The sequence below is a fragment of the Xyrauchen texanus genome, chromosome 6, assembly GCF_025860055.1.
Source record: "Xyrauchen texanus isolate HMW12.3.18 chromosome 6, RBS_HiC_50CHRs, whole genome shotgun sequence".
Taxonomy (NCBI): Eukaryota; Metazoa; Chordata; class Actinopteri; order Cypriniformes; family Catostomidae; genus Xyrauchen; species Xyrauchen texanus.
The window spans coordinates 8657356-8682696 of NC_068281.1; the positions used below are offsets into that span (position 1 = coordinate 8657356).

General features: G+C 37.5%; 1 protein-coding gene across 2 annotated transcripts in view; it reads right to left on the reverse strand.

The window, feature by feature from the left end:
- The window catches only part of LOC127645512 (calmodulin-regulated spectrin-associated protein 2-like), a 49144-nt gene that overhangs the window by 18222 nt on the left and 5581 nt on the right, over positions 1-25341 (reverse strand). Inside the window, exons 2-6 of one of the 2 annotated variants that reach the window (XM_052129155.1) lie at positions 16983-17242; positions 12499-12660; positions 9438-9515; positions 5525-5666; positions 3786-3925 (exon numbers count right to left, since the gene is read on the reverse strand). In XM_052129155.1, the coding sequence (XP_051985115.1) occupies positions 3786-3925; positions 5525-5666; positions 9438-9515; positions 12499-12660; positions 16983-17242 (782 nt within the window). Of the gene's footprint in view, positions 1-3785; positions 3926-5492; positions 5667-9437; positions 9516-12498; positions 12661-16982; positions 17243-25341 lie in introns of those variants that run through there. The other variant, XM_052129156.1, reaches the window with a different exon arrangement.

The window sequence follows — 25341 nt, forward strand, 5'->3', positions numbered from 1 at the left end:
TTAATATATATTAATATTTAAATATTTCTTTCATTTTAAAAAAGTACAATACATTTTCATGGTTCAGTCATTACTGTTTATTTTTGTATTTAATTCAGTTCTATTTTACTTTGAATGTAATTTCCTTCATTTGGTATGAATTTTAAAATCTATCGATTGATTACTTGGTACTCGGCAGGTACTGCCCAACTTAGTTATCTGTATCTGTAAAATCCACTATCGGTCAACCTCTAGTCACCATTCACATGCATTGTATGGACCTTCAGAGCTGAGATATTCTTCTAAAACTTTGTATGTGTTCAGCAGAAGAAAGAAAGTCATACACATCTGGGATTGCATTAGCATGCGTAAATTCTGAGATAATTTTCATTTTTAGGTTAACAATCCCTTCCCAAGTCTGTGTTCATTAATACAGTCCAATCGCAAGACACGGCTAGTCATGTGATCTCAACATCGAGCCATCATTAGGCAGTGACTTTATTTGGTTAGGTTGTCTTGGACAAAAAACACAAGCACAAACTTAAGCTATTGAAATGCCGTAATATCTGTGCCAAATAAACTGACTGTCCGTGGTGCATAAAGCTTTAAAATATACTGTATTGAAGGCAACAGCACAACAGCCTTGAGAAGAGTCTCTTTTTGTAGAGCATATCAAAGGGTGTTCTGATTCATCAACAGCAAAAAAAAGCAACCGGGACGGGTTGACATGAACAGAACAGACCCAGCACTCTGCTTCTTCTACTCTCTGGGGAATTATTCGGTCCTGACACCATTATTTTAGGACAGTCAATGGCTGTTACGCATCATGAAAAAATTATCACAGAGCAATCACACCACACAAGGTTTAAATCACCAGAGAATTCATCAAATGTGACATTGCTTAACTGGAGAGCATGTGATTGGCTGAGGTAGCTGAAATTGAAATTCAGCCACAGAAATTGTTCTCATATGGTATTACAGTAACTCACTGGCTACAAATCAAGCATTGCCAGTTCATCCTGAAAATATGCTCAACTGGCTGGTGTTATAACCAGTTTTGGTCTGTCAGAGAAAGGCAGCAAGGGAGGCTAAATGACAAAGTATACTTTGGTTGACCGCGTTCCAGATCGCTCGGGGGTCACTGGGGGTCTCACGACAGACAAATGGCGAAAATGCTCAGGGGGGACGTCCAGGGGGGAGCATCTCACTTTAGTTGTGTAGCATCTCACTAGTTTTTAGCGCTTCTTGCCATAAGCACTGTAAATCTATGATATGTCAATTAAAGTGTAGTTTAAAGGGAACCTATTATGGAATTTTGAAAATTACCTTTCATGTAGTGTGTAACATAGATTTAAGTGAACAAAAACATCCTGCAAAGTTTTATATATGAAAGTTCACCGTAAAAAAAGTTATTGTCTCTCAAAAGTAGGAGTCGACTCTGAGTCAATGTAATGAATCGTTTTTCCAATGAGTCATTTTCCTTTTCGTTGTGACGTCAAGACGAAAAATTATCAAATTGGCCGCGCCCACTCATTGCGCGCGCAGACACCAGGGAAAACTTGAAAACATCATGTCGACAACAAGTCGCTGTGTTCTGAAGTGCATATCAAAAGCGACCTTTTTTTCACTGCCCAGGGACGAGCATGTGAAGAATCAGTGGCTAGAGTTTATATTTACAACTATACACACAAGTATAGCCCGAACCTTGTGCTGTGTTCACGTCATTTTAATGATGATTGCTTTACGAACATGAATGCTTTCGAGTGTGGATTCGCGAGCCGGTTGATACTAAAGGAAGGTTCAGTACCAAGTTTATTTGGATCAGCTTCCTCCTCCGAATCACAACCTGTAAGTATTATTAATAATTGTTGCTTTTATGTGTTTTTTAGCATGCTTAATAAGTATTTGTGTGTGTTGTGTAAGTTACGCTCAGCGCAGCTTCTAGGTCTCCAATGTCAATGTTTTTGAAATATGTGAAATGTTTGAGTTGTCATAAAGAATAGAGCAATAACTTGTAGTAAAGCAGTGCTTTACCAATATGTTTATGCGTTGGGCTAACGCAAACAATAACTGATTGGGTGTTTACCACCGAACTTTGGGCTATGATCGCTAACATAAATCAACTCAAATTCCTTCTCTGATTTAGATATTTTTACTACAAAGCGGTGATGGGCGTTCCGTTTCCGACAATCTCTGCACAGAGTATACCAATCACAACTGACTGGGTCATCTGACCAATCACCGCAGATTAGCGTCAAGCAAAGGAGGGGTTTGGAAAAATGAGTCGTTGAACGAATCATTTGGGAGTCGGTGAGCAAATCAGGTAAACATAAATGCATATTATAAGACAATAAAAGTGTTTTTTGTCATTGCATGCATGTAAAACTGTTGTTGGGGACTCCCAAAACAATATTAGGAACATTTTAAATGCCATAATAGGTGCCCTTTAAAACTTTGAAAAACATCTCGAGCATCTTCGAGCGCAAAAACCTGTCGATGAAGGCTGTATGCTGCCTGCTCATTAGTTGGTTTGACTAGGCGTGTTGCCTGTACATCTGGCCCACTCACCGCCTACAGCCACATCAAGGTGGTACATAAAGCTTGAATTGCTCTAATGGTAGGAACATTCCTTATTGCAGAATTTACGTACAGGTTGGGGGACACGATTAATTGCGTACATTTTTTTAAACGTAATTTTTTTACATCATTTATCGTACAAAATGAACACGTTAAATAGACAGGCTACAAACTTAGGGCTGTTTTTATTAATGGAAACCACTCTGCTAACATACCAACCTTACACAAGTCGGCACACTTGGCGGCAACTGCAAGAGTGTTCTGATATAAAATCCAGACACACACATCCACACACACAAACTATGACTCAGTCATCCCAAACGGTCAGATTGAAAACACGCACTGGCCATTTTTCCCTTCCTGCATCAGCCCCGCTAGAGTTCCTTGAAATATTCCAGTGTTCATTGTAAAATCACCATAAAAAGTGCAATTCAGCCCACAATATGTATTCTAAAAAGCACCAGTTTGAAACACTGAAAAACCAAACTCTCTCTTTTATAATGCAGTGCAATAAAATCTATAATTGTATACAAAAATAGATATTTACATTACTAGAAGAAAATGTGGTGCTTGCTTGCGCAAATCTTGCCGTCATGTTCTCGTCCCTTAGAAAATTAATAGCACAACTTTCCTAAACGAGCCATACAATTTGAGGCATCATTCCTGTCCGTAATGTAGCACAAATAGTTAAATGCCCAAAGTTTAATGCTTAAGTTAAGGTTAAGGTTAGTCAAATGGTTTTGTTAAAAAACATTTTTGAGCAATAGTAATAGTGATGCTTGTGTACAATCCTCATGCATTTACCCATAATGCCCAACAAAGGCAAAACACAGAAACTTCTCTGTCACTGCACCTGAGAAAAATAGTTTCAAAGTTACTTGGTTTAAGTTTGAATTTTTTTGTTACTGCAATTTTCATACTTTTTTTTTTCCTTCTAAAACAGATTATAGTAACCCATCTGTTACAGGAATGTTCAGGAACGATTTCTGTCATGACTCAGTTTTGGCAAAAGTTTAGTTACTGCGATGTGCCTTTGCAGCATAGCATAGCATAGTAGCTAAGTCTAGATATACAGTACATTCAAGATAAACATATACTCTACAGTACTGTCTCATTCATCATACTGTATCATTCCAGTTGAAGTTGAAAATCTCAAAACACAGTACCTGACATCAATGCTCTTCATTATTAAGAAGTTCAGAGTTCAGAATGTGGACATCAGGTTTTACCTTAATGGTGCTGGAGGCATAGAGCATATCCTCCAGGGTGAAGTGACAGCAGTTGTTGAAATTTTCTCTGCAGAACTCCTGGATCAGCTGAAGATTGTACAGACTGTCAGCCAATGACATGGTTTCTTTCACACAGATATCTAAGAGGAGGGAACAAACCACACAACAGCCAATGGTGTTAGGAATTTATCTGAGGGGGCTGTTACAAATACAAGTAGAACCCAATAAAGTTTTAATAAAGTATCTAGGGGAGGGTACAGAATGTGTGATGTAATGAGCACTCTCTTGAGTCATTGGGTGGGTATGTGTTTACGTTTGAATAACTGTTCCACAGTTCTCTCTCAAACTTCCATTCACTCACTCCTACTTGCTCTGTCTTTTCCTTCCTCTCAGTTTTTCTTCCATCCTCATGTAATATCTAATAATAACTCTCTCTTTCTCTGTCAGCTTTATGCTTCCTTTCCCATTGATTTGCAACATTCATTGTTAAGATTATGCTCATGTATAATGAAAGTCCCTGGCTTAGCACAGGCTTAGCCAGTACAAATAAGTTAGTTTCTTGAAACAGATCTTACAACGCCAAAGAGCACAAGTTGAGTTTAATTACCAGAAAAAGTGTTTGTATAGGAATTTTGTAAAGTTACAAAAGTTTGTACAGTATCATTCAGTTGGCTCTTAATAACTGAAGTTTTTTTTTTCTTCCAGTCATAATGGACTTTAAAGAGTTTAGTTCTATATAATCTTGTTTTACTGATGCCGTTTGTGTGTGTGCACTTCTGTTATCTACAGGGCCAGATTAAGGGCTATGTTTCTACTGGGTATTTTGTAGAGGGTTTGTCTGTGCAGGCCTCTGTTGGAGTCTGTACTACAGTTTCTCAACAACTACTGTCCACCTCAAACTTGTGAAACACAAACTTGAGACATTGAGAACACACTCTGTCTGCCTAAGATATAGTGTCCAGTTTGGTATGATGCTTTCCTAGATTATGTGCTTAGACTTGTCAAAATCTAGTCTTAATTTTTAGGGACAAGTATTAGGGGCTGTTCACACTTCACACACAGAATTAGTTTTTCCATGAAATGGAAGTGCAATTGAATGAAACAACACACAAGTGTATAGCGTCTTAAGAATTGAACTATTTTTTATTTCAACACAGTCCTCAAAATGTGGCACTCGTGTACGAGACACTTAAAAAACAGCAATAGACACCACAACAGTCAAAGATGTCCATCTAGTGCATGTTTACATAGAAAAAACTAAAACAAAAAACAAACAAAAAAACAGTGCAGACTGATGCAAGAACGCACACAGTGTGAACGGCCCCTTAGACTTTACCTTAGACCTCAACCCTAAAATTAGGCTTAATAATAGTAATATATTATTACTCTTCGTCCAGGAAACAATGCTTTTTAAAAATGTTAGGGGTAGGAAAAATGAGTGAATCATATTATGAGGCTACTGAAAATTATTGAGAAATTTGTGTATCATTACATGCCCAAAAAACTGGATGTGTTAAAACCAAGAGCATGTAGCTCATGATGACGTCACATGAATGTGATGGATTGGTGATAGATACAGATTGAATTCTATTCTAATCATGGCCTAAAATAGCTATCTAAAAGGGAGCTTAAGACTATAAATAAAATATTCAACATGTAATTTGGGAAAAAACTAAACTTAGTAGGAGACACAGATCCATAACTCACAAGCCACAAACAAATGTTTCCTGCAATGGTACCTTCCAGTGGCACTGCGTCAGGACAGTAAAAGTGAAGCAGAGCGGACAGTGCACAGCCGTCTGTGTTGTCCTTCAGTAGATTGTCCACCAGAGGAAGACAAAGAGCTGGACGTGCTTTAGAATCCTCTCTCTTGAACCGCCCCTGTGGATTACACACACAGCTCAGTTGCTATAACAGCAAGATTGTTAAAATGGGAATGCATCAAAACCAGGGCTACATGAGTCTGTTAAAGGTGGGTGCACACACACACACACACACACACACACACCTATCTAAATAGGGATGGGTGGAGACCAGTAGTAGTATACACTTATTCTATGGCATAATTTTTATATCACCAGAATTTTTATTTGAAAAAGCTTTGAATTCATGTTCTTGAAAAAAGACTGGGTGTACTTTGGTGTTATCGAAAATTTTTGCTGTTCATTTTAAATATTTAAAAATATTTTGTGTAAATTCACCTAAAAATAAAATAAAATTAGGTTGTGAAATTCAAGTTTTTATTATTCAAGTGATGGATTTCAGGTTGTGAAATTCAGGTCTCAGGGTTGAGAGATTCAGGTGGCAAAATCGAGGATGATATCCGGGAATGCAAGGAAGATCAAATGAGCATTGATGTAAAGCTAATTTTAAACAACTGTGACAACAACATTGTGAAAACACAAAAAGGTATACTTTTAATAATATACTTATTACAATATAAATGTATCCACTTTCAGTGAACAACAAAGAGTGTTTAATCATCGCATCCAAGGTAATATGAATTGGGTAGATAGCTACCTCTTATTGTTAATGTAAATAAGTGAAATAATACAGACCTATGGCTGACTGAAACACCAGCCACCTTTATCCATTTTGTAAGTGTGTGTTTCATGTCTTTGCTGTTTTATAGTATTTATTATGATTATATTTCATTGGTAAATGTGCTGAATGAAAATATAGTTAACACACATTCTGTACCTAATTGTTTATATTACCAGTCTGGATTGCTTGAGCATCCATTATATCCATTAATCCATTATTGCATCACATAGGGACAGTTGTGTATGGCAAGCTGATTTATCATTAAATGCATGACTAGTCATAATTCAGTTTTGAGTAGTCATTCTTGATATGCAATTTTGACTAGTCATAATACACTGAAGATATCTACAGTCACACATTTCCATTGGGTTACATTGAAAAATATTTTCTGAAATTGAGTATTTACTAGTAGAAATTGTGATTCTGTGACATATATCTAATTGTCTTCTTCCTAGGAACCTTGTAATTAGAGATCACTCTCATTGAATTTTCACTAGGAAGTTTTAATTTTATATACTGTATCTCTAATTTGTTTTTGACTAGTCAAAATTCAAATTTCAGATATCTTTAATTACTTATAATTAAAGATATCCAAAATTCATTTTTTATATCCGAAACTAAGATGGTACTAGTCAAAATACCATTGTGGATTTCTTGAATTGGATTCATGATTAGACAGAATTTAATAAGAAATATCTTTAATTTGAATTATTACTAGTCAAATCGCCTTTAAAGATATCTATCATGTATTTATGGATATCTCAATTTGATAACTGACCAGGAAGATCTTTCTTTAGAGATTTCTTCAATTAGCATACATCTTTAATCAACATTCTTACTTGTGTAAATTACTTTACAGATATCAAAAATGTGTATGCATATTGCCTCTTTGCGATGTCCTGCCTTAACATTTTCAAAAACCAATCCAACCCTGGAAATGGTTAATGTCTGTCATTTTGTCTGATAAAGAATGGATCATTAAATGTTAGCCAAATACAAATCAAATAATAATGAACAATGTTGATAGGGCACTTGTAATTATTTGTATCAGCCCTCAATCCCAAATAAACTCAAATAAAATCAGAAGGGACCCCTACATTTGGTGCACTGCATGTTGCATGTCTACAGTGGGTTTGCAATTAATTATTAGGAGGGAATTTTATTGAACCGTGTTTCATCACAATACTGCAGTACATCACTCTAGCTGTTACACACTGCCATAAAGCGGGCTACAACTTTAATGCGATGGATAAACCCATATTAGCAAATAATACAAAAGCACGTACTACATATTACTGTATTCACATATGCATTAATTCAGAATATAGTAGTTATAGTAACTATAGAATAGTACAATCATTCATTAATAGCTATCTACAATTCAGAAATGAAAGAATGAGACAATCTTTTTAATTGATTGTCATTTTCAACTGTTTAAAGGGTTAGCAAACGTGGGTGCCTTAATTCTGAAATGTAAACCTCTCTATCATGCATTTATTTGCCCAATTTCACATTTGACATACATAACTTCTAAATTCTATAGATTGCTTAAATACCACTTTGTGGTTGTCTGTCTTTATTAAACATGTACATTTATAACAATCACTTTGCTACATATGGTAAATTGGAGACATGTTAACTTATATAAATGCATCTATATTGTTTAAAATGTTGTCAAGCATGATCTTAATCCAGTAGCAATAGCAGCAACAGTGGGCTACTTACTTTCACAGCTCTTTCATTAGCACTACGCTACCGGTTAGCAACAGGCAGTAAGGAGGCGGAGCTTCATGAAGAGTCATTGCACATCACGTCAACACCACAGATTGACTAGTGGTAAGTGCAATTTAGATTTCTGAAAATATAATTTTTACTAGTCAGAATTGAATTACAGATATCTCATTATCTTATTATCTTTGTGTATTTTTGTATGTGTGACTTGTAGATATGTACATGTAGATATCTCAAATGGAATTTCGATTAGGTGTATAGATGTATACAAAATGTATTTACAGATATCTTGAATGGTCTTTCATACTAGTGATATTATAATTGCAGATATCTCAAATTATCATTCTGACTAGTCAAATTATAATTGTGACTTGTCATAATACATTTGTAGATATCTAAAATGTAAGTATGGAAAGTCAGATAAAAGCTTTAAATGCCAAAAAGGCTTGCGATAGCACATATCGTTGTGTATGTTTGTATGTTTTTTTTTTTCCAATTAATTTGTTAAGGTGTTGTTTATATACTGGCACAAATAAATAATCTAGAGAGCGGATCTGCTCAGTGGACTTTGGAGTGCATAGTTCATAGGCACTATGCATTTTTAGATGTACGTAGCCTACGTGTTCCTCAATACAGTGCTTTCACTGTGACTGTATTTCAATAACGACAATCTGACAAACAAAAACCCTTAAACAAAAAGGCCAAAATAGAAGACTCACACTAAGTGTCGAATAATATCATTCTCAATATTATTAAAAAATAATTTCTCATTTATATCCTGGAATTTCTTAAAATATGAAATATTTTTTCTACGTGGAGAAATATTACATTGCATTTCATAAATATTGCAAATTAAATATTAATTATATTTATGAAATGCCTTGAATGAAATCTAAACTATAGAGTGAATGTTTGAGGGAATTTGGTAGATTACCCCAAACTTCCATGCTGATTCAGCTCTACCATAACGATATGCATAACACTTTTCCTCAAGACAAATTAGAAATTGACTAAATATATTATGTAGTCCAGTACCATACTATCTTTCCAGCAAGTTTGCTGCACAACACCTTTTTTGGGCATACATTTAGTGCCATGCACAGGATTTGTTCAGGTGTGTTGTTTAAACCAGACAAATAATTTACATTACATTGTACAATGAAATATAATTTAAGCATTTCCATTTCCTCAAAACTTCTTAAACCCTGAAAACTCTTAAAATATTTTCACATAAACAGGGTAATCCTAACCCTTTTGTACTAAAAGAAAACTTGCATTCATAGCTTAGTCTAGTCTGTTTTAATCTACATCCAAAATCTCCTAAAGAAATAATCATTCAATGTGGCAGGCTCAAAATTGTAATGAATATCTCCTCACCTTTTGAGCTGTGCAGAGTTCTTCTGTATCTCTAATTCTCTGTTCTTGGGCCAAAAGTTTTCTAAGATGTTCATTTACCTGCATTAGAAAATGAACATATGTAATATAAGCATGCACCAATTGACAAACTAGCATACAGTTGAAGACAAAATTATTAGCCCTGCTTTGAAATTTCAATTCTTTTTCAAATATTTCCCAAGCGATGTTTAACAGAGCAAGGGGATTTTAACACAGTATTTCTTATTATATTTTTGTCTTTGAGAAAATGTTTTTTCTCAAAATAAATGTGATAATTTCCAGAATATTCATTAGCTACATACATTTGCAAAATATGGAAAAGAGTGGTGAACAGCAGCATTTAACTAAATATTCTGCCACACAAGGGAAGACATGCCACGATGCTGAGAATTTTGTATGAAACTCAAATGAATCATGTCCTTTTGAATGAGCTATGGAAATTTGCACCATGAGATAAAGTTCTTGTTTTACTCCCCACATCAAGCTCTAAATTACTCACCAAGTGGCAAGGGCCCTTTGAGGTCACATGGCGAGTCAGGGATATCGATTATAAGGTAAAACGAATGGATAGAGGCGGAGCAGTCAGATTTACCACCTCAATCTCCTGAAACCATGGAGAGAGGCGGTACCCGTGACTTTGGCAAAGTGAACTTAAAAGCTACTGATTGAGTCACCCTGGTCACTTGTGTGAGAGCTCGAGAGGGGTTATAAGAGCGTTCCAGAGTGCGAGATGGGGAGGAGAGCTATACACACTCACGAACGTAGGATTTGCTGAAAAGATGCTTTTTTGTTTGGCTTAATAGAACTTTACCTGTGTTTCCAGATTCACCATCTCCCGCTTCCTCTTTATGCAAAAACCGGAAAGTTCCCACAAGGGATAATTTGATTTTTGAAAGATTATAATCTAGATAGAACAATAAACATGGGAGAACACTCAATGGATTCCACTGGCACTCAAAGGAGCACTCCAACAGAGAACTTGAAACCAAATTAACCTTTAAGGGTGCCGCATTCTTAAGAAAAAATATGTTTAATACAGAGGTGTTTCCGGTGTGCTGCTGGGCGCACTAGTGGAACCATACACTTTGGAGTAAATATTCTCATGGTGAGATCATTGGAATCAAGGTTGACAACAGGGGCACCATCACTGATCACTTTAATCAGGGCATTAAATGATACTTTGAAGGATACAAAGATGAAGCAAAGGGATGAATCAAACAACCACGCTTTGTAGAAGTGTTGTGTCCTTACAGCACATTATCTGGAAAATATGTCATAGAGGTGGATATTGTTTCATCCCATAGTGTAGTTCATGACAAGCTTTTTCATATCCAGACTTTGGATGAGGACAATTAGTGAGAAAAAAAGCAAAGGAAAATGACTTTTCATAAGAGATGGAGCGTCAACTAGAGATGCCTGTAAAATCGGTAATCCATTTACAATCTGAAATGGCTCAAATATATACACAAGAGAATGTTCTGAACAACAGGAGAAAGGAGTCAGAAAAGAGACCTGAAAGCAAAAGAAATCAGGGTGAAAAGCTAAACATGTATTGGCATTTGGAGGAAGCTGTATTGGACTTTGATCCAAACTCTTCTGTTTTTGGGATTAGTTGCAGTGTAGTTGTTGTTGTTTCACTTGTTTGTTAATGTTTAAATATTTTTACTAGTTTATATGCAGAACACTTCATAACGCATGACAATTTACTCTTAAAAAAGAACAAACCAAACCAATCAAATAAAAACAAAACAAAAACAAAACCCATATACACTCACCTAAAGGATTATTAGGAACACCATACTAATACTGTGTTTGACCCCCTTTCACCTTCAGAACTGCCTTAATTCTACGTGGCATTGATTCAACAAGGTGCTGAAAGCATTCTTTAGAAATGTTGGCCCATATTGATAGGATAGCATCTTGCAGTTGATGGAGATTTGTGGGATGCACATCAAGGGCACGAAGCTCCCGTTCCACCACATCCCAAAGATGCTGTATTGGGTTGAGATCTGGTGACTGTGGGGGCCATTTTAGTACAGTGAACTCATTGTCATGTTCAAGAAACCAATTTGAAATGATTCGAGCTTTGTGACATGGTGCATTATCCTGCTGGAAGTAGCCATCAGAGGATGGGTACATGGTGGCCATAAAGGGATGGACATGGTCAGAAACAATGCTCAGGTAGGCCATGGCATTTAAACGATGCCCAATTAGCACTAAGGGGCCTAAAGTGTGCCAAGAAAACATCCCCCACACCATTACACCACCACCACCAGCCTGCACAGTGGTAACAAGGCATGATGGATCCATGTTCTCATTCTGTTTACGCCAAATTCTGACTCTACCATCTGAATGTCTCAACAGAAATCGAGACTCATCAGACCAGGCAACATTTTTCCAGTCTTCAACTGTCCAATTTTGGTGAGCTCTTGCAAATTGTAGCCTCTTTTTCCTATTTGTAGTGGAGATGAGTGGTACCCGGTGGGGTCTTCTGCTGTTGTAGCCCATCCGCCTCAAGGTTGTGCGTGTTGTGGCTTCACAAATGCTTTGCTGCATACCTCGGTTGTAACGAGTGGTTATTTCAAGCAAAGTTGCTCTTCTATCAGCTTGAATCAGTCGGCGCATTCTCCTCTGACCTCTAGCATCAACAAGGCATTTTCGCCCACAGGACTGCCGCATACTGGATGTTTTACCCTTTTCACACCATACTTTGTAAACCCTAGAAATGGTTGTGCGTGAAAATCCCAGTAACTGAGCAGATTGTGAAATACTCAGACCGGCCCGTCTGGCACCAACAACCATGCCACGCTCAAAATTGCTTAAATCACCTTTCTTTCCCATTCTGACATTCAGTTTGGAGTTCAGGAGATTGTCTTGACCAGGACCACACCCCTAAATGCATTGAAGCAACTGCCATGTGATTGGTTGATTAGATAATTGCATTAATGAGAAATTGAACAGGTGTTCCTAATAATCCTTTAGGTGAGTGTAGATCGGCCACTAGTTTCTAAACAGTATAGTGAAAGCTGTGGGATATTCTCACCTTATTGATCCAAGTGGTTATTGCCTCTTCAGCATCATAGGGAAAGTCTTCCTCAGGATGGAAAGGAGTTAATTTCTTTATGCAGGTCAGTACTCTCTCCACACTGACCATTTCAATGGTGTACGCCATCATCAAGGTGTCAATCATCGCCAGATGAGAACTCTAGAAAAAAAACAAAAATGTTCCTGTATCACAAATGTACTGTTTCTTCATGACAAGCCTCGGAGTACATAACTGACTGTTTCATAGTGTGCAGAATTATGTAAAAAATTAATAGGGCAATAGAGGAACATTCATTTTGTTTGTTTTTTGTTAAAATAAACTTAATTAGAATAGGAGTCACCTAGAATAGGATATCCCCTGATATTCTAGCAGTGGTCAAAAATTATGTGTTTATTTATAGATTCAGCTAGATCAGTTTTAGTGTGATTGTACCTTCCAACCTAAAACTTTTATTTTGTGTTACATATTTAAAGTAACAACACAGAAAAGTGATTATGCAAACTGTGACTGGCCTAAAATGACAGAAAACCCCCCTTTCAGCAGCTTTAAAGAAAGTGCAACTTTCTCTTTGAAATTAGAAAAAGGAAATCTTGCTTAATCAAAAGATCCTTAAGCCGTCAAAATGAACAAATGTTGTCAATAATCCGTAGGGATCAACAAGCCCTATTTCCACTGTTCCTACATCCACATGAATACATTTTCATTTTAAAAAGCATTAATTTCACTACGTTTATGGCTCTCATCCTCACTGGAATGACACTGAAAACTGAGACTTTGAAAACACTCTTTATAAATGCTTACTTTGGAAAACTATGATGTTAGGAAACAGAAAACTTACTTTACAAACTTAAGAAGATTAGTGTAGGCGTGGCCTAATTTACAACACATTCAGGTTAGATTTAAATCCAAAGATGCTTCAAAAATTAGAAGAAATATGTGCTATCAGCATGTGCATGTATTTGCTAGTAAGGCATTGGCAGTTGTTTTGCTAAAACTCATTTAAAATGCAGAGGTAAGCCTCTTCTCATGGATGCTAACAGATAACAGATGTTTTGGACATCTTATGTTTTACCCACAACACATATGTCTGGGCAATAGATTAAGTCCAAGAAGCTTACCAAGCAAGTGTCCCACAATCTGCCATACAAGTACTGCCATACAATCCTGTGATGGTCCAGACAGCTTGTGTTGGCCAATGTGGGTTTGCTTTGTATGATGCATCTGCATGGTTTTCATGTTGTTTTAAAGACAGTGGCTTTAACAGTATGTTTTCTAAGCTCTGTATTATGAATTAACCACAGTCACACCCTCTAAACATAAAACAGCAACAGTAACAATGATATTAAAATAATGCATCTGTTAGTTTGCTTGATAAAAATTGTGTTTTTGGCCTTTTGCCACTTTTATTATAGTGGAAAGAACAGGAAATGACGTAGAGAATGAGGTAAAGGGATTGGGATATATTGCAAGCAAAATTTGAACTTGCATAACCAGCATGAGCAGCACAGCTCGATGTGTCAGAGCATAATGCTTGATAGGTAGGCATGTGACGGTATTCGGTTATACGATATATCAATGTAATTAACATGCACAATATTGTTATCATGGGCACTTCAAAATACCGTAGATAATTCTAGATATCGTTTTAGACAAATTGTTTTGATTTTTATAATTGCAAAGTAGGTTTTATTCCATCAAAACGAATTGAGATTTACAACACTGCGTGTGTGGCACAAAATACACATGCGCACTCGCGTGTAGGGATGTTTAATTCCGACTTTTTTGGAGTCTACTCCGATTCCAGACTCTAGACGTCTATGGAGTCTATGGAATCAAATCCTCGACTCATTCCTCATTTATTTTTAGTAAGACAGGGTTGAGATTCAAGGCCATTGCCAAGGGCAGTACTGTAGTTTTTCTGTAACTGCTGGTCTAGGATCAGACAAAAACAACATAAATTTTGAAGACATAAAATATAACAGCGCACTTGTATAACTGTTCAAAATCAGTTTAGAGACATTTATTATTTTACCTTAAAATGCCAGTTGACAATGTCATTCCCTGGTTTCTGCCTATAATCACGTTTAAATGGGAAAATAACAAGACAAAGGCTGGGCAGAAAATGATTTATTTAATTTTCAAATAGAACTAGACAAATTGTCAGTAGTGAAAAGCAAAAATGACACATACTCTAAAAAAAAGAGTTGATTCCAATCCAGAGTCGACTCTGATTCAATGGCTTTTCAGGGTCAAGGAATCCTTCTAGTAGGGCTAAGTCATAAGTGTGGAAGTATTTTGGGTTACATAAAAATGCAGATGGTTTCCCTTTGTGTAAAACATGCGGCAGAAAAGTGGGAGCGAAGCACGGGACCACCTCCAACCTGTTTGCGCATTTGTGGGACAATCATTCTGTTCAATTCAGCAAGATAAAGGTAAGTTGTGACATTTGTGCCTGTTTTTTTCCAAACTGTTTTTGAAAACTGAGAGACAACATATATGCTATAAGCTATACACAAGTGATACCCCTTGCCAGCTGTTCCGTATTACCAAACAAACCTGACAAAACATGGGACGAAACCGGCTCAACCCAGAGATTGTAAAATCTCGCAAAGATATTGGGAGTTGCCCAGCCCGCTGCTCTGCAGATGTCTGCTAAGAGATGCCAATGGCCAGTGCCCACACGGATGCCACACTCCTTGTAGAGTGTGCTCATATACCCAAAGGGGCAAGCACATCCTGGGCCTGGTATGTCAAAGCGATGGAATCCACGATCCAGTGGGCAAGAATCTGCTTGGAGACATTGTTCCAGTAGGCCACTTAGGTCTTCCGCGTCAAATCCAAGGGCCAGACGTGGAGGTTCCAGAGGTCTGGGTGCAGGTGCCAGATAGTACCCCATCCCTGAGAAAGAAGGTCCTTCCTCAGGGGAATTTGCCAGGGAGGTTTTGTCGCGAGGAGCGTAAGGTCCGACAGCCAAGTCTGGGTGGGCTAGTATGGGGCTATGAGGGTGACTTGTTCCTCATCCTTCCTCACCTTGCACAGGGTTTGTGCAAGTAGGCTCACTGGGGGAACGCGTATTTGCGCAGCCTTGGCCATGTATATATTCCCTACTGTCGCTGTGTTGTCAGACCGGACCAACACATGCTTGCCCCGGATCAATGGCAACTGGTGAGGGACACCAGTGTGAACTAGACCAGTCTCAGATCTGTGCTCACCCAAAATAACAAACTGTCTACGTTCCAAAAAATAAGGCTTAAAACAATTAAAATCTGTCCTAGAAACACCAAAGACAATTTCAAGGTGGGTGAGTAAAAGATTATTGTCAATAGTGTCAAATGTGGCACTAAGGTCAAGGAGATCCTGCTTCAGTTGCCATTAATAAGTAATTGGTGACCTTAACCAGAGACGTTTCTGTACTTTGGAATTTCCAAAAACCAGACTGAAGTGGATCAAAGAGATTATTGACAGTGAGATGATTGTACAACTGAGAGGCAATGACATGCTCTAAATTGTTTGCCAAAAACAGGAGATTAGAGTTGATACGGAAGTTATTTAGATTATCCAAGGCAACGTTTTGCTTTTTTGCAGCCGGAGTAACAGCAGCAATATTTAATGCAGCTGTAACAACACCTGTGCACAGCGATTCTTTGATTATATTGAGCACCACCGAGCACAAGTAATCAAAGCTACACTTTAATAGATTTGTAGGTAAAGGATCAAGTATGCAAGTGGTAGTTTTCATACCCGATTCTACTCTAGCAAGTGCAGCTTGATCAAGCCGCAAAAATTTGAAAAAGTAGTATCTGAAAAACTGGACAAACAATGGTTAAAGGGAGGTAAGGCAGGTGAAGAGAGAATTTGTTAACGGACGTTAGCAATTTTAGAATAAAAAAAAATTAAGAAAGGTGTTACATAACTGAGTCAAGCAGTCAAGATGTTGGCATCATTGACTTTGAAGAGTCTATTTATGGTTTGAAAAAGATGTCTTGGATTCCGTTGATTATCCACAATGATATGTGCGAAATAAGAGGATAAAGCAGTTTCAATTTCTGTTCTGTTCTGTAGAATTTTTCCACACCAGATAATAACTATTCAAGCCAGATAGACAAAACATTTTCTCCATTTACTTTCAATGAGTGCAGATTGACATTGTACCAGGGAGCGGAACGAGTAAGTGAGATATTACGCGACTTTAGGGGGGCAAAGGAATCCAAATTAGTAGTAAGAACATTATTTAACTGTAGTAAAATAATCTACTAAACTTCACGTCCTATGTGAGAGACATAGTGAGAGAAAAGGCACGGCTGCCTCCCATGCTAGTCATGTAGCGCCTGTTCCCCCCCTCAGGGGGGGAATCTGCAATTCTATTTGGTGGCACTAGTAGTATAGAAATTACACACTTTAACTTTAAAATAAATATGAATGTACATCAGTTCTACAACAGAACAATCAAGGCACAATTACATTTATTCAAAGTCACTTGCCATCTGTATGGGGGTTTTGCAGAGGTCTCTCTCAGTGACGAGTCTCTCCTGGTCAGTAACATAGAGTCCTTTCTGAGCGAGGGCCTGGATGACAGCATTATGACCCAGTAGAGGTTTAGCCGCATCGCTCCTGAGGATCAAGCTCCCTGCACGGCAGTACAGCTCTGCAGACAGCAGTAGAGACACCACAGGTGGCTTCACATGCTCCTGATCATACTGGTCCTGATAAAATGGATCCTCGACCTCTACAGGTAAACAATCTAAAGATAGAAAGAGTGGGAGAGATGTCTGTTTAAATTGAACATTTTAAATTAAAATGAGATGCTGAAATCTTCATTCACTGAACGCTATCAACATGAACATTGAGATCATTGCATCAGACCAACTAGACCTTCAAGCGAATACATTTTAGTAAATGTTTTAGATGTTCAAAATCTTTCAAATGTCCAAGCTTAATATGCAGTCAACTGTAAGTAAGTCATTTGTACGTTGTTTTCACATGAAAATGTAAAACATCAAGTATTCTTGGACCAATTGAAGCATGAAGCAAAATTATACATTTTTGATTATTGATGCCATTGTAGAAATACTTGGATAGTTCAACCAAAAATGAAAATGCTCTCATCATTTACTCGCCTTCATGCCATCCCAGATGTATATTACTTTTTTCTTCAGCAGAACACAAACAAAGATTTTAGAAGAATATTTCCGCTCTGTACGTCCTCAGAATGCAAGTGAATAGTGATCAGAACTTCGTTGCTCCAATAATCACATAAACATAGAAGAAATCCATTAGACTAATTCTTATATTGTACTTTTTTTCCCCTCTAAATCTTCACTTTAATTTTTACTTTCAGATGTGAACATGAAACTAAACAGGTACCACATGTGACTTTCAGATGTAAAAGTGAAAGTGGATATTTAGAGTAAATAAGGACTTTAATATTGATCGGTTTCTCACTCACACCTAGTATATAGCTTCTGAAGATGTTGATTTAAACACTGGGTTAAAACAGTCTGAATTTATGGATTACTTCTGTTTCCTTTATGTGATTTTTGGAGCTACAAAGGTCTAATCACCATTCACTTGCATTGTGAGGACCTACAGAGCTGTACCATTCTTCTAAAATCTTTGTTTTTGTTTGCTGAAGAAAGAAAATCATACACATCTGGAATGGCATGAGGGTGAGTAAATTATGTGAGAATTGTCATTATTGGTTGAACTATTCCTTTAAAGAAATATTCTGTGTTCAATACAAGTTAAGCTCAATTGACAGCATTTGTGGCTTAATGTTTAGTCCCTGCTTTTCTTTAAAACAAGCAACAATCTGGGTGACAGTGAGGCACTTAAGGCCAAAGTATATTAGGCACATCCGCAGTATGCATGACGTAAATTTCGTCATAATCCAGGTGTCCAGGTTTTCTTGACTAGTGGACGTGGTCATGGTCTGTGTGCATCTTCGGCGCATGCGCCGGCCATTGATTGTACTGAAAGTGTATCACTTAGAAGTTGTAGTGGGCATGCGTCAAACGCATTCATATTAGTTTGCTGTCAGAAGAGTATACTCACAAAGAAGATCCGGAACACGTTAAAAACGAAGTATACATTGGAATATTTTAACAACGCCATTGCTAACAAAAACTATTGCTACTGCAAGTAAACCAAAATTTGTACACCTTTAAGTAGGGCTGGGCAATATGGCCAAAATTGTTATCACGATAATCTTTTTCATATTGTTCTATATCGATATTTATCATGATATACATTTACACATTGCACTTTCTTTTTATTTCAAAGTTGATGGAAGAAACTAAGAAAAAATTTATTCTAAACAGTCAAAATAGTCTCTACAAAACTGCACAGGGGGTCAAGAGATGGCCAAAGCTGTGGGGTCTGCGGGATCTTTTACCAATTTTACCGTCTTTTACCATTTATTAATTGAAAATGAATGTTAAAAGATCATCTGTTTGTTCTGAAACATAGTGACAGCAGTCCAGTATTTGTTGGGATATTTTTTACATGAAAATTAAATATTTTTTATATTTCTTTAGATTCAGATACCCAAGTATGGGGCATAGAAGCCCTTGTGATTGTGGAATGATGCTGAATGTCGGTTCAGGGATACTCGAGAGAAAATGTAGAAACGTTTTTGTTTTTTTTATTTAAAAAACATTTGTATATTTTCATTAAAGTGAGAGACTAGTCTACCAACTAGTAATTTTAGTCTTTCCTTATCCATTCCAGACATCTAATACATTTTCACAAAATTAGAACAGAAATCGATTTGTTTATTCGATTTGATTATTATTAAATGCTCGTAACATGCTGATTAATAAAGATACATTTAGAAGGGAAAAACATTATGGTGTAAAAGGTGCTTTTGAAAATTCCTCAAAAGCTTATCGTGGACTTTCTTTATCGTGATATATATCGATATCATTTTTATCGCCCAGCCCTACCTTTAAGTGGACATTTTTTTTGTTTGTATGCTTTTAAATCTATTTTAAAATCAATGGTGTGGCCTGGGTAGGGTTGCACCAGCTGTCCGTAATTTCTCATGTTAGCTGGGATGTAAAGTTCACACTAAGGGCTTAGTAACTACTAGTTAGTTTGTAACTAAGTCAGTGCTTAATTTGGGTGCACCACCTGATCTTAAGCTTATTCTATCCATTACTCCTGGTCGGAGGCTTCGGTAAATATTTAGCTTATACGTAGGGTTACATCCTACCTAAGTTTAATGGTGCAATGCTCAAATATGTAGTAGTGCGTAAATTGTGATTTAGTGCCCATTTACGCCACAACTAGGCTAAGTTGTAACATACGTACAGCTATTGCAACCAGCCCCTGATATTTACATCAGTGTGGAGACAGATGTGAGGCCAATAAGAGAAACCCTTTCCAGTTCTACATAAGGCCTGATTTATACAAATGAAAAAGCCAAACTTTTTTCTCCTAAACTACATCACCCTCGGTGAACACAATCTGCATTTACTACACTCTGTATTATTTTTAAATTAGTGAGTTAAGGAAATTATGTAAAGAATGTCACATCCAAACTACACCGACAATTCATTTTAACCAATAATTTCAGGGATGTGCTCGAGAAAAAACAGGACAGATATCACCAAGAACACCTTAGCAGATAAAAACCTTGGTACATTCCAACATAAGTCTCAAGAGAATTCGTCACAATAACGAATTTGTCAATGTATGCATTAACCAATCACAATCACTTAACAAGCATGTGTTCGAAACCCGGTAGTGTTGCTTTCTTCTGTATTACACATTAGACTTTTTAACATGTGGTTATGTTTACGCTCTAGGTAAGGTAATGCAGACTATACACTACACGATTTTAGGCCCGATTTTCACTAGTCGAATGTTTTTTGGAGATCGCAGGCAAAAGCCAGAAATTATAGGCAAATCAGAGCTCGCTCCCATGAATGACAAACTTTGAATTATCAAAGACGTGATCTGAGAGAAGCACAGACGCGTCACCGATGTCAGTGAGATATCTAGCATGTTAAATATCTGGACCTGTCTGCGATTCCAAATCATGCAATGTGAAATGTGTTTTAACTTAATACAACTGCAGTGTTGACCTACAGCCAATGAGAGACAAGAAATGGGGTACGGGAAGTTTCAGTGGGAGGTGTCCTGATGTACCCGCAACAGAACATCAACTAGCATGGCTGTGGTATCAAGAAAGTTTAATTGGACCAAAGATATGGAGGAAGAATTAGTGGAACATTTGATGTTTCATCTGAAATGTACCACAACCGGGTGGAGAAAGAGAAGAGTTGGAGAGAAATTACCAATTCTCTTGGACAGTCAGGTTAGTAAATAGGTAGATTTTTCAGTAGGAGGAACTTATTCATATTGTAACCAATAAAATATATGATGCCTTTACACATTATGTAAAGGCAATTCAAAACATGTGTAGGAGGCATAAGGTGACTAACTGTTTTGGATTAACAAGGATAAAACGGCACATCGGGAACTACAAGGACATGAAGGAATCATCTCTCATAAGAATGAACTCGCACAAATTGGTAGGAATTCGCCACCTTGTACTATTGTGACATATTCTGGTGAGATCGGGTTAGTAAATTTTGTCACAATTTTAAGGCAAACTAAAAAATATGCCTGTTTTCCCAGCAAATATAAATTAGAGAGAATATTTTAAACTAATCTCATAACAGATCTCACATAATCTGATTTATTAAACCTCTTCAGAATAGCACTACAGACACTCTCACACAGTGCAGTGCAGTCATAACATACATACACAGACAGGTACAGACATGCATAAATAGTGACACACAGACTGAAGTCACGGCGCCAGACAAACACAATCACAGACACAAATGTAAACACACAGGTACATACAGGCATGAAAACACTAAATCACAAGCACTTGCGCACTACAGTCAATACACAAACAAACAGAAAATAACAGGACTGATTTAGAGATTGATGCTAAATAAACAGCACTCTAACATCTGCAAGCTGGCTGACATTTCAGCTGTTTTTGATGCTCAAGTGTGACTGCAAATGGCTAAGACACAAAGTCTGGAAAGCCGAGGAAATTCCTGGCATCCCATAATGCTTCAGTGTGAGTCAGACTACAGGCGGTGTAAATTCCTGCTCTTCCCGGGTCATTTCCTTTCAACATGTCTTTGTGTGTGTGTTTGTGTTCATTTTCTTATTCAGCAGCAGGAAATATGTGTCTTAAAGGCACAGTTAAGTTCCTGCTGGATGATCTTGGACACCTGCTAGCACATATTTTTTGTGTGTACATGATGATTACATGTGTCTAAAATCTAAGGGGTGAATTTACTAAACAGTTTCATTGTATTTTATTGCAAATACCTATCTTTTTCACAAACAACCCACAATGTAGTTTAACCGGCACTATCTGAGCTGGTAGATCCAGTACAGTCCTAACATAGTATTACAGATCAGTGTTTCTCAACTGGTTTTACATCAGGAACCAGATTTTACATTAGACAAGTGGCGACCCAACACAGTACCAAAACTGTTTATAATACGAAAGTAAACAAAAATGTCTTGAAATGTATAATTGGTAATATTATGTTTTTTTCTAGGATGAGGGCATGTCATGCAACCTGTCAATGTTGGCATCTGCCTAAATCCGGCGCCAAACTAGCCGTTTTTCCAGCGATTTTTAGGTGTGAGCTTAATTAACATAATCGGCAGGCAGTAGGTGAGTGTCAAAGTGTGCATTAGTGTCTGGCAGTGGAAGGTTGTTAATCCCTTGACTGTCTGGACTCCCTGCTGAGTTAATGGTTTCCGCAACATAAAAAAGGATCCAACATGACAGAAAAATTGTCCTGTCGTCAGGTCAGCTCTTGTGTTCTCATCAAGTGACCAACGAGCTTCTTCTTTGACTGGAGAACTGACAAGACATCAACCTGATCATCGTTTTCATTGCACTCAGCTGCATATCCTCACAAACGCTGATTGAAATCAACAGTGATTCTGTCACCGAGTGTTTTTCACTGAAAGCTGCATATGGACACACTTTGGCAAGCCTCGAGGGGATTAAAAACGCAATCACACAATTTAACAAGGTATGAATCACTTCCTAAATCACCCTTTTACAATTGTTTTTGCTCACATGGGTCTCCTGATGTTATTTAGGTAAGCTCCATGTGACAAGGAATCATAGAGAGTTGCATTGAGTTGGTATGTCTGTCACCCCTCCACCATTCTTAATCGGTAAGTGTGTCATACCTCTGACTCAAGAGAGCGAGAGCTCAGCAAAACAGTCTGCATGAGTGACACCCTCAGCCAAAATCCAGTTGTTTTGAGTCTGCTAGTGTGGCAATAGTAAGTTGCTAGCTTTTACCAATTGTGACAGAAGAATTTGTGGCAAAATAATGTAGAGATTGATTACACATGCACAGGGCTCGAAAATAAAGTCTGCCCGATGGCCTGTGTGAGAGAGCTTCGGGACAGTTTCTAGAACTGAGCACAACAATTACACTGAGCAAATGAATTCTTCTAACCGAGGAGTGAGCGCAAGAATATTTAGCTCACAAAGAGGCACGAGTGCATAATATACTGGACGCACCAAGGTACAATCACGTGCACGCACAGGATCGTGCAGACTATCCCAGCACTGTCTCGCTCTTTTGTCTTAGCAGCAGCTATTACCAATGTGTAGAAAATAGAAGGAAAAAAAAACCACTTAATGAATTTCGTAACGGGATTCCACCTCTTACGCAACATTTTAAGTATCCCTGCACATTCTGTATTCACAGTGTGCGAAATCCCCACATTTTAAATTTGTACATGTTGGTGAAAAGCTAGGGTGACCGTACGTCCTCTTTTTCCCGGACATGCCCTCTTTTTTGGACCTTAAAAAAGCGTCCGGCCGGGGTTTCTATATTTGCGAAAATACCTGGGATTCACCTTTAGTTGCATTATGATGTGCATCGGGTCTAATAATTCATTGTGTGTGCTTTCATATTTGCATTGCTTTAACCCCTCTTTGTAAGTCCTGCCTTCTCACACACCAATTGGTCAATTATATGAGGCTTGCAGCAACTATTGGCCAATTTCCTGCCTGTCAATCTCTCCACAAACACGCGAAGCACTGTTGTGTTCGGCATCAAACAGCTGCGTGGACACAATGCTCAAACAACAGAAGATTTTCACATAAAATTCCCATGCTTTCGACCAGGTTGAGATCCATCTTTAGATGACATATAAAACTGGCACTTATGTGTCAGATGCTAATACTCATCAGGGTGAGTAAACAATTACAGAATTAATTGACTTCATTTTTGGGTTAACTTTTAACACCCCCTTTCAACATCAAAATCATAAAATAAACATTACATTGCTGACTTTTTATGTGTATCAGAAAAGACTTGAAAAAGAAAAGCTGAAAAGAAGTTTCTGCATCAATGGAAACCCTTTCTCTGCCAGTTCAGAGCCAACAGAATAAACATATACACTACTTTCTGTGAAGCTCACGATTTTTCCTGAACAAGAGAGCTGCCTGATTCGGGAAAGGTTTTTTCCTTATGTTTCATCCCAGCTAGAGTGAGGACAGAAGCAGGAAGCAGCTCTCAAAGGCAAGACAAACACATGGAGGAAATGAGGGTCAAACAGAGAAGAGCCTGAGGCAGCAAGTCACCAAAACTCACAAAAGCCTTTTAAAAGTTAAACTCTGCACTTTTGTTTTAATGTTACAGTCGAGCACCAGAATTCAGCTTTCTTAATAAACTGATGATCTTAAGGTCAATTATTAAGGTTATTTTTGCAGATAATGTCTTGTATTCTGGAGGATTTTAAAAATACTGTACTCTTAGCAGATCCTAATACTAATAATTCCATTAAGTGTATGACTTTTAATAAAATACCTATTTTAAATGACCTTATCTTTGAACAACCTGCTTATTAAAGCTGAATGTTAAAATACTTTCTCCTATCCCTGCTTAATATGCAGAGACAACTAAGTAAGCCATTTGTAGTATTTGTAGCAATGTTTCCATCCAAGTTACGAATTTAATTTATGAGCAAATCATAATTTCGTAAAAACAACAAATAAAGCAAATAAAACATTGATTCCACCCCATGTGTTTAAGAAAAAAAAATCATAACTTCTGGAAAAATTGGCGCAAAACAGAGGCGAAATGAAAATGGAAGTTGAAGCCACTGTGGCTCCTTTATCCTTTATTAATAACTTTAGAGCGTGCAGACAAATGCTCCAACAAACTTCATGTTTGCTAGTGTTCAGAGGCAGATGGCTTATGTCTGGGAGCGAAAGAGTGTTAGACAGGTCTGGGAGCTAATGGTACCAATCATTGGATGACAGGCCTTGTGTCTGGCATTTCAGAATAACCAGAGCAACATTTCAGATGCTGTCCAATGATATTGATGATATTCTCAAAGCAAATTATGTATTCTCAAGTAGGGCTGGGTATCGAGTTCGATACATTTTAGGCACCGACCGAATTGCCTCTAAATTATCAAGTATCAAAAAATGTCTTGTCGCTCAGTACCAAATTTCGATACCTAAGGGCTTAACTTCATCAATGTCAGTGAAAAGCATGTAGCATGCTAGATGTGCCCAAATCTAAAAGTGCAGGTGATTGGCTGTGTTTAGGCATCAAGGAAAAACACGAGTTTACGCCGGTAATGCCCAGAGACACGTCCCAACACCCATAGATGTAAAAGATGTGGAAATTATCAAAGTGTGGCTACATTTCACCAGGCTCGATGCCAACAGCACGCAATGCAAGATAATTGCTGCCAAGACTCGACAAATCTGATGAAGTGCACGGAATAAACATAAAAAGTTGCTCCGTCTTCGACTGCAAGAAG